Source organism: Henckelia pumila, chromosome 1 (assembly GCF_033568475.1).
Source record: "Henckelia pumila isolate YLH828 chromosome 1, ASM3356847v2, whole genome shotgun sequence".
NCBI classification, from domain to species: Eukaryota; Viridiplantae; Streptophyta; class Magnoliopsida; order Lamiales; family Gesneriaceae; genus Henckelia; species Henckelia pumila.
Window position 1 is genome coordinate 48,227,247 of NC_133120.1, and position 10,607 is coordinate 48,237,853.

At 34.8% G+C, this 10,607-nt stretch overlaps 1 protein-coding gene across 1 annotated transcript; it reads left to right on the plus strand.

The window, feature by feature from the left end:
- Window positions 1-6,139: 6,139 nt before the first annotated feature.
- LOC140876185 (amino acid transporter AVT1H) lies at window positions 6,140-8,563 on the plus strand. Its single transcript, XM_073280073.1, has 3 exons — window positions 6,140-6,428; window positions 6,884-7,473; window positions 8,013-8,563. The coding sequence occupies exons 1-3, from the start codon at window positions 6,155-6,157 to the stop codon at window positions 8,550-8,552; spliced, it is 1,404 nt and encodes a 467-aa protein (XP_073136174.1). The 5' UTR covers window positions 6,140-6,154; the 3' UTR covers window positions 8,553-8,563.
- The last annotated feature ends 2,044 nt before the right edge of the window (window positions 8,564-10,607 follow it).

Here is a 10,607-nt window from a genome sequence, read left to right on the forward strand (position 1 = left end):
CCGAACTCCGTCGGTAGCAATGTGTTTCCCAATCAGGGACACGCGATCGGAGGACAGAGACTGGAAGCTCCGTTCAAAAGCTCCGAAGTGGGATCGGTAGATCAGCTTTAGTGAGTAGATATTAATCTAGTTAAAGCTTTCAATAATCAATAAGTGATATGGTGGTTTTCTGCTTATAGACTTTGACTGAGTACCCGAGTGGCTAGGTTTCTTTGAGTTACTTGATTAGATGTATGGACGTACTATATGAGATTAGGTGTGTCAATTCGGGTAGGTCAGGTGGGTTTGGGTCGGGTCGGGTTGACGAAAATAACTCTAAAAAATTCCTTAACCCGAATCCGACCCGAACTCGAATCAACCCAAAAATGTCCAACCCGAACTCAAACCCGGCTAACCCGATCAACCCGAACCAACACGATTTCATTTTTTTATTTTTTAACAAAATAATTAAATAAAAATTCAAAACAAACAACAACAACAATAATAATAATAATAATATTTAATTTAATCACATAATAATATCATTTAAGCTTATATATAATTTAAATTTGAACTTTTAGTTGTAGAAAATTTAAAGTATATTTATTACAAAAAATAAAAAAATATTTTAAAAAATAAAAATTTTACAAAATAAACATTAAATGATGAAAATCTATTATATCAATATATAATAATTTTTTTCCAAACATATAACCTATAAAAATATAGTAAATGTATCTTAATTTTATATAAAAATAATAATAATTAAAAGTTTAAGGTCATTTTGGGTCAACCCGGGTTGATCCAAACCCAACCCGAACCCGATAAATTTTTTCGGGTTAGCTTTTGGGTCAACTCGATTCGACCCAAACCCAAAAATCCCCAAACCTAACCTGATATTTTTTTGGTTGATTCGTGTCGGGTTGAAGTATTGGATTGAGTTTTGACACCCCTATATGAGATATTCTGGTTGAGTATCCATGTTTTATGTTTGCATGGTTTATATAGGATGGCTTATATGCATATATTATGTCACGGTTATTATGATGCATGCATTATCATGTTCAGCTTGTAACTTGATATTACTAGTAGTGGGGTCGCTCAGCCCCGAGTTAAAAAGTGGGTGATTGGATTCTATAAATTCGGGTCTGGTTACATACATCCACACATTTTTGTAGTATGGGAGCCACCTTCTGATGCGATGGCTCAGCATGGTACATACCATGGCATCATTTGTTTGAGCAGTGTTTCTACCGTGATAGATTTTCGGTACCCGTTCATTTGCATTAGCATTCATAGCATGTGTATACTCCTACTTTCATACTGAGTGTTGTTAGATCATGTCCTCGGTTTTTGGTTCTGGCCATCTCATTCTATGTGACAGTGCTTAGTTTGGATGGACCAGGAGGTAGCAGTCGTGGATCTGCAGCGGTGTTGGGATTGTGTCAGTACTAGGTTTCCATTCGTGGATTTTAGTATTATTATTCGGTCGAGTTGTAAAACAATTGAATTTGGTACCGGTTGTATTTCTACTGGTGGTTTTATTGAATCTTTTAAGTTTCCCCTTATTTTTATTTGATCATTGTGCTTTAAGATATTTTTTGCATGCTTTAGCTCGATTAGTAGATGATTCCAAAACGAGTCACTACATTGTTATGATTTGAGTTAAGAGTCGAAAGAAAATTTCCGAACCATGATAATTAGTTAAGGCCCTGATGTTGTGGGTAATAATAATCGTTCTATAACTCCACCCCTTAGAGAGATTATATATAGGGGACTGAACAGTTAGCAATGAATAAAGAGATGAATTTCAGTGTCGGGTCAAGTCACGTTACGCATGTCAAGTTATGTTACGTTACGATAAGTCAAGTTACGTTATGATAGGTTATGCTATGTCATGATAAGATATGATATGCTATGCATATGTCTATGAATTATGTTATATTTTAAAGTCATGTTTGAATTCTATCAAGATTATATGTTTGTATATTTTAAAGTGTTTGTATGATCGATCAATCCCCACTTGCTGAGTGAGATCATATCACTCACCCCCTTACTTTCCTTTTAGCTAGATTATACTGCTGAACAAGTACAAGAGAAAGAACACGACATGTTTTGAGGATTGTGATGAGATTTGATTTAATTCATTTTGTTGATTTTGAGTTTTATCATTAGTATTCTGATTTTTAAATATGAAAGACGCTTCCACAATTGTTATTTGTTTTTTAAAATTTTGAGTTGTAAAGACGATTATTTTGGAGTTTATTTATGAAATAAACTGTTTTTGTTTAGACTGTACTACAAAGCTAGTTGTTTTTATGATTTGCTTAAACTTGAAACAACGATGATGACACGTCTCGGTCATGGGTCGTGACACATATATTATGTGTTCTTTATCTTTCTTAATTACTTATCTTGTTTTGTTCATTATTTTATTGAGTATAAATAGATTCACTGAAAATACTCAAACTAGCTATTTTCGCACAATTTAGTTGTTTGACGATTTTTATGTATTGAGATATTTGGTCAAGTTGTGTGGAGACCTCGGGTTGCTAATCTCATCTTAGGGCAATAAACAATTAATTAATAATTAATTAAAAGAATACTCAAACAAAAACTAAATTTTTTTAAAAAAAAAAAAAAAAAACTTGCACCTCGCTCGATCGGTTAAATCCTACCGATCGAGCGAGCAAGAACATCCATTTCTTGGGTTTGAGGAAAACTTGGTCTTGTTCGATCGGTCAAACTCTGCCGATCGATCGGGCACAAAAATTGAACTTCTCTTTTTGAAAATCCAGGACTCGCTCGATCGGTGCAATTCAACCGATCGAGCGGGCAACTCTTCTCGAAAATTTTGCAGAATACATTTTGCTGTCAAATCTGAAAATCCAATCCAAAATCATCCAAAACCAACTCAAATCATGGTTTAAGAAGTCTAAAACATGCATATATATATACATGAAGTTTCAAGTATAAATCTATGCATTTATTACAACAAACGGATAATAAAAAGACAAGAAACTACAAGCTACACAAAGTTTCAAAAGTGTGCTTCAAGTCTCTAGCTTTCTACTAAGTTTGATGCATTCTAAGGCACATTCTTTCAGCTACAACCCGAGTCCTCACTTGCTAAATCTCGCTCCCGAGCTATCAATGTCGTCTTTGACTAGCTTCTGCCCCATCTGTTGTCATGCACACATACAAAACAAGACAACAACCACATAAACTCCGGTAAGAATACAATCTCAGTATAATCAACATATATATGCGTTAACATAAATCATATCGACTCTAAACATGTCACCTCAAGAATAGAGTAATCAAACGCATACATATATACAGAATTGACTCATATCATGTCATTGCCATCAAGATTCGTATCCGATCTTGATATGGATATCCATCTATCGTAGTAATCTGACTCGAAAATTAGGTTCATCAAACCTTGGAAAGAATCGATTCATATAACATATCATCTCATATCAAATAAAGATCCACTACCTGTGATGGATCGACAACATCGATAATAAAATGATAACAAGTATGTGATTTAGCGGAATAACTCAAGAAGTGTCATTCTCGAGTTTCAAGTTCCTGACACTCGATGTTATATTATACCTTCTTGTTTTGTCTCGGTTCTTGAGGCTTCAACTCTGAAACATAACAACAAGAACATATAGATCAAACTCCATTCAAAATCATAATCAAATCCTCATTCAATCCCACAATCACACAACTCCAAACCTCTTCAATTCCTTCTTCGGTTCAAAGTCGTCACTCTCGAATCGTCAATCTCTTATCAATACTGAAATGAAGTAATCATAAGCCATAAATAACAGAACAATATACAATCAAGCTCAGCTCAATACTCAATATTCAAACTCGATCAATTCATAACCCGGCAGCTTAGCGATTGAAAATCAAGAACCGACACGATATCGAGCTCATAACTAACTTCATGCATCACTTATAACCAATATATCAACATAAATATCAGCATAAACCAACATATCAGAGCCTATATAGTTAGAAACATATGCTGGACATCATATCAACTACAACCAATATCCGTTCTTCGATTCGGTTTTGCACATACAAGATAAGAAAACTCAAGAACATAAATATGTAACCGAATTCTGATTCTCTTCACATACATGATTTAGAAACATGCTGAAACACAATAATACTTACGTCAAATCGAAGCCCTCAGTGTAAGGATCGCAGCGCTATTTTCAAAATTAAATTCGAACAATCGGATCAAAAGATATGAGGTTTTGAAAATCAAAAATCAAATGAAAAGAGAAGGTTTCGACTTCTGCTCTGAAATTGGCTAAATAGATATGGAACATACACACAGACATGCTGAGTAATCATTTAATATTTAGATAAATTCAAGCTATTTGCAATTTAGCCTCTCGAACCTTCATAAATTGCAATTCAGTCCTCAGCCCTCATTTTCATTCAATTTCAATCCTAAATAATTTAAGAATATTAGAATTTAAATCTAAATTCTAAAAATTCTCAAATTAAATATTCTCGGATTAAAATTAAATAATCTCGGATTAAGTCCAATAATATCGGGCCTTACAAGTTGATTGATACCTACTCGGCCAGCTGCATTAGTTGGTCATTTTTAAGCAAATATTTTAAGAGTGTGTATTCATCATCCCCTCTATACACACACCCAATCCCAACACATCGGACACTAGTGACACTAGTCGGGTAGGGAGAATCCAGGAAGCCAGAGTACGTACTTGCAAGATGGTCTTCCCCGATCAACTAAGGTGACCAAGACAATTCATCGTGGATCACGTACACCGATAATCAGGGGACACACTCCATTCCACGACTGGTACTAGTCTGGCAAGACGAGAACATGGCCCATGACCCTGCATCGTGGCCACTACCAGAGAATCTCGGAAGGCCACCACTCGAGGCCCTATGGATATCCCAGCAGAGGTTAAAATAGGAAGTTCACTTCATCTCTAAAATCACTCTCTACATTCTTTTTTTTCTCTCTTTCTCGTGTGAGCACGTCACTGACTTGAATATCAGAGTGATCACGTCGAAAAATCTTTCGGTACTCCACTAACCTTCCTTCGTCGAGTGTGTGTAGATTTCAGCAAGGACAGGGCTTTGACCACATGTAATTACTTAGCTCATGCAAGGAAGAAATCTACTTGATACACGGGAAGTTGTCCATCCAATCTACCCAATTTTTTCGGGTGATATCAATAGTTAATTGATCCCAGCTCGATTACCAAAAATGTAATTTCAATTTAATTTTTAAAATTTTAAATTTATAATCTACTTGCATTTTGTTAAGGTGTCGGAATCAGATGTCTGGAGATAGACATTATATGTATGGCATGGAATATATTCGCTTTTAGCAACTAATTAGCTTAGCATTTTTTTCAACTAGTACTGAATATGCTGTTCCCCTTGCGGCCTTGCATGTATATCGTCATTGCACCTATTTATATATACCATGATCAATACTCGGATTCGTCGTCAGCGAACACGCATCATTCGATTCCATTTTGTAAGAATTTGAACTATATGAATATTATTAAAAATGAAAGAGGTGAATTAATACATATCGGATCCATGAAATTCAGAAGTAACAAAATACATATATTGGAACAATAAATTTAAATTTTGGATTAATAACTATATACATAAATTGACTCAATGTTTTTTGGATAGTTTCAACTTATTGGATTTTATATCCTAAAATTTTGTGATATCGATCGAAATATAAGCAACTTGGTATCAGAGTTTCTTCATGGGATACAACAAAATATATAGTCGTCGGTTTACATGTTTTTCCCTTCCTCGGGCTAACTCAATAGCTGCAAATTAAACTAGCCAAGTAAACCGCTTTAAACAAGCCTTGTGCGACAGACTCGCGCGTCAAAAAATATGTTAGTAGAAGAAATTGAACTCCTGATCATTGGTCAAACTCTGATCTAACAATTTACATATTATTTTGGTTCCGTATAGACCTTCAGGTAGGAATATTAATACATGTTGTTACAAATATACGAGGAAGAGGGAATGATGACATGAAAGAATAAATTCCCATCTATAAATGCACACAATATTTTCTCTCAATGAACATTCAACTTTAATTTATTGATAAAATAAAAGTAACAAACAACTCTGAAAACAAAAAATGTGGGCAAAGATCTTGAATTTTAACAAACAACATACTTGTCCTATCAACTCCGATTACTTAGTATCGCATCAGAATCAAGTGTTTGCAACCGAAACAACCGATGATGCTCCGAGACCAGTAGAAACGAAGGAGGTGAAATGCAGGGTTGAGAGCTCAAAAGACTTGGAAAGTTTAGAAAATGTTGACGAGAAAGATTTAACTGGCAAGTGTGATGCAAAAACCAACAGCTCTTTTCTTCACTCAGTCATCAACATGATTGGGATGCTTATTGGTAACTCTCTATCTATCATATTTCTGGGTACTTGTATTATCTCATGCATGTATATAGTCAAGCAAGTTCATGTTAAATAAAAAATGGGAAAAATTAAAATTTAGTGGATTAAGACCGTAAATTGATTCATAAAATGATAAAAATAAAAACATGCATGTTACAACTTAATACAAAACCAAAAATGTGATTCGTGCATGGCTCGTGCGGATTATTAATTTCATCCAATTATATGATATATAAATGGTGTAGATATTAATTCCTGATCATATTCCGGTCCGAATCATAAATCCAAATCGAAATAATTTATCATGCGGAATTGTTCAAACTAAATTGAACCATAATTGAATGATCCAAATATTTCATCTCACTTACAATTCACAAAAACTGCTATGAGAATGAGACAGATCTCGTATCCGACCCCATTTATTAATTAAAAAATATTATTTGTCAAACAGGTTTAGGGCAGCTATCAACTCCGTATGCCTTACAAAAAGGAGGATGGGCTTCTTCCTTCCTCCTTGTCTCGCTGGGCGTAGCCTGCGCGTACACGTCGGACCTCCTCGGCAAATGCCTGCAGAAGAACCCTAAATCCAAAGACTACAAAGACATCGGCCACCACGCCTTCGGAACCAAGGGGAGAATCCTCACCAAATCCTTCATTTACATGGAGATTTTCATGGCCCTCGTCTCCTACACCATCTCCCTCCACGACAACCTAGCTGTGGTATTCTCCACCATCGGCATGCATACGCCGTCGCAGATGCTCACGGCGGTCGCTGTTGCGGTGGCGCTGCCGAGCTTGTGGCTGAGGGATCTTTCGTCGATCTCGTTTCTGTCCACCGGTGGGATTGTGATGTCGCTTCTGATATTCGTGACCGTGGCGTGGACGGCGGCGTTTGGTGGTGTGAAGGCGCAGTATGAGATCCCCGCGCTGAGGGTTCGGAACATTCCGGCGATTTCTGGGCTTTATATATTCAGTTACGCCGGTCATATTGTTTTCCCTAACATTTACACCGCCATGAAAGATCCCTCCAAGTTCACAAAGGTTAGTTTTCCATATTCAGATCAATTATACAAAAATGTCAAAACAGTTCTCGATTCATGAATTTTGGATGCTTTAGCTCTTCTATGTTAATTCATGATAAAAAAAAAATTAGAAACAAACAAAACAAAACAAAACAAAAAACTAGCCAAAAAGGATACATGCAATCACAAAATTGTATACTTTTCTGAACATGAAAAATATTTTTTTTTCTTTCATTTTATTTGTGCCAAAATAATTATTAAAGTCCCTATTATTTGAGATCAAAATTGTTATATATGTTCTCTCCTAATCTTTATATATATATATATATATATCTTAATTCTACGGTATATTATTTATAAATACAGTTTTTGGATTATTTTATTTTTCAATATTTTAAACTACGTACGTACTATAAAAAAAGAAAAATGCTAGATGTACGACATATAACCTTACACGTCATAATATATATATATATATATATGTATATTAAATTTATATATCACTGATGGAAAGTATAATAATTAATAAAATATTATTCATTTTATGTTGGTTTGCAGGTATCAATAGCTAGTTTCTCATTTGTGACCACCCTCTACATATCTCTAGCATTCATGGGTGCAAAACTCTTCGGCCCGCAAGTCAATTCCCAGATCACCCTAAGTATGCCTCCCAGCCGCGCCGCCACGAAGATAGCCCTCTGGGCAACAGTCCTCACACCCATGACCAAATACGCTCTCGAGTTCGCCCCTTTCGCGATCGAGATGGAACGGAACTTACCCAACTCCATGAAGCCTCGGACGAAGATGGTCGTGCGGGGTATCATCGGATCAATTATGCTGCTGATCATACTCTTCCTCGCGCTCTCCGTCCCGTATTTCGAGCACGTCTTGAGCCTCACGGGCTCTCTGGTTAGTGTCGGGATCTGCGTCGTCTTCCCCTGCGTTTTCTATATGAAGATATTCTGGGGGGAGATTACCCGACCTGTGATGATTCTGAATGGGGGTTTGGTCGCTGCTGGGGTGATCATGGGTGCGTTTGGGACAGTTTCTTCTTCGAAATCTTTGTTTCAAAGTCTGCAGAGAGGGCATTCAGCCTGATAATAATATATATGCCACTAATATTATTATTTATGTTACGTTTTTCATATAGTCTCCTGTATTATTTTGGGACAAAGGACGTTTCTGATCATTACACTATTTTTATTCATAGGACTGCAGATGTGACGTCCGATACGTCAAACAATATTTCGGTATCATATCAACACAATGTTAAAAAATGACTAATTTTTTTTTTAAAAAAAGGATATATAGCTAACTAAAACAAAATTTTGATATGATTAAAGACCAAAATCGCAAATAGATAAACATAAATGATTAATTTCCAGCTTCCGCCATGTTAAAACCTAGTTGGAATTATCAAACCATATCAAAAGTTCTCCCAACTTATAAGATTTAATGCCTAAAATCCTCACAAGTTGTGACAACCCAAATTTTCACTTAATTCACTTCAGTTAAGTTTGGATTAGTTCACGGTAGATTGTCCAATTTCAGTTCAGTTCGGGTTAATTCAATTATACTGATGAGATTAGTTCAGTTCAGTTCAATAGATGAGTTCAGCTAGGTTCAGTATGGCTGACCAGTCCAGTTAGCTAGACTGAAATTTCAACAATCCAATTGCAACTTCAAAGTTTTAACTGACACTTTAAACTCGAGATCATGGAAAATAGTGACATTAAATGGGAACCTAACTGTAGAATATTTTTGCCAATAAATAAAACTCAATTTTTCAAAGAATATAAATTCTTAGCATAAACAACTCAAATTCGAGTGAAAGAAAGCAGAATTCGAGTAAAAGGAGATCAGTTTTTTAGCAGGCAGTTGAGCAGTTCGAGCTTGAGAAGCAGTTCTGAAGTGACTACAAAACATATTTTAGCAAATTAAGTAAGTGGGAATTCTATTTTAAATCCTGATAATATGTTTTAAATGATTCCAACATGTGTATTATTTGTTCAAAGTATGAATTTGAAACATGTATTTCTGATGCACTAAAACTTGTGAACTAGTGGTAGAAATATATACACTACAAAAAAAGGGCAAACGACAACGGATAAAAATCCGTTGTCGTTAGGGGGTAAAAATCGTTGTAACTGACGGTGTTGTAAAAAACATGACCAACGAAAACAGTTTTAAATCTGTTGTCATTCTGAGCCTAAGACAGAGGATTTTTTACGTTCTCGTTTGAGTTAAAAACCGTTGTCTTTGAGCATCTTTTTTAAATAACAAGGTCTTCAACAACAGTATTTTACACTAGATACAACAAGGATGAAAATCCGTTGTCTTTCTAAAATAAAAAACAAAAAAAATTAAATTTAATATGCAAATTTTCAATATTCTAAATCAATCAAAATTTAAAATTTCAAAAATAAAATTAATATACAATTTTTCAGTATTACAAATCAATCAAAATTCTAATTTTAATTCAATCACAGAAGAAAATAGAGCTATATATATGAACTAATCTTGATAAGTTTGGAACACTCGTTTAAACATAGATTAGCATCCAGCTTGAGATAGTACTAAATGATGAAGCTCGTTTCAATCGTTTCAACCCTTAAACGACTTAAGAAGCAAATCCATCTGGGTAAGAAGAAATTTTTTATCAGCAAGAATATATAAACGAGAACTCAAAAACACACAACTATGAAACCAAAAAAAAAGGTCAGATTCAAGGATCAAAACATACTTGGAGGAGCTGCAGAATTCAATCGTTCTAAAAATCAACAAAATTCCATCCTTGTGAAGACCGTAAACTTTTCCTAATTTAAGGTTAAGATCTTTTATTGTTTATTAATTTATTTACGATAATTAGTAGATATTATGTTGTGAGATAATATTTAGATTTTATTAGGTTTCATGATATCTAGGGATAATGATATATTATTGAGATAGGTGATCAAGATTTAGATGCAGTCAAATCTTTGGAGATAGATTTTTATTCAAACTTTAAAAGTCATAATCCTAGTCTATCATTAATTCTTTTGTGTGCCTATAAATACAGACTCAACCTTCACAAGAATTACGTTAAAAAATCTTCCAAATTCTTCTCTCTATTTTCGAGACTAGAACCTAAATTTTCCTTCATATTACTTGCGT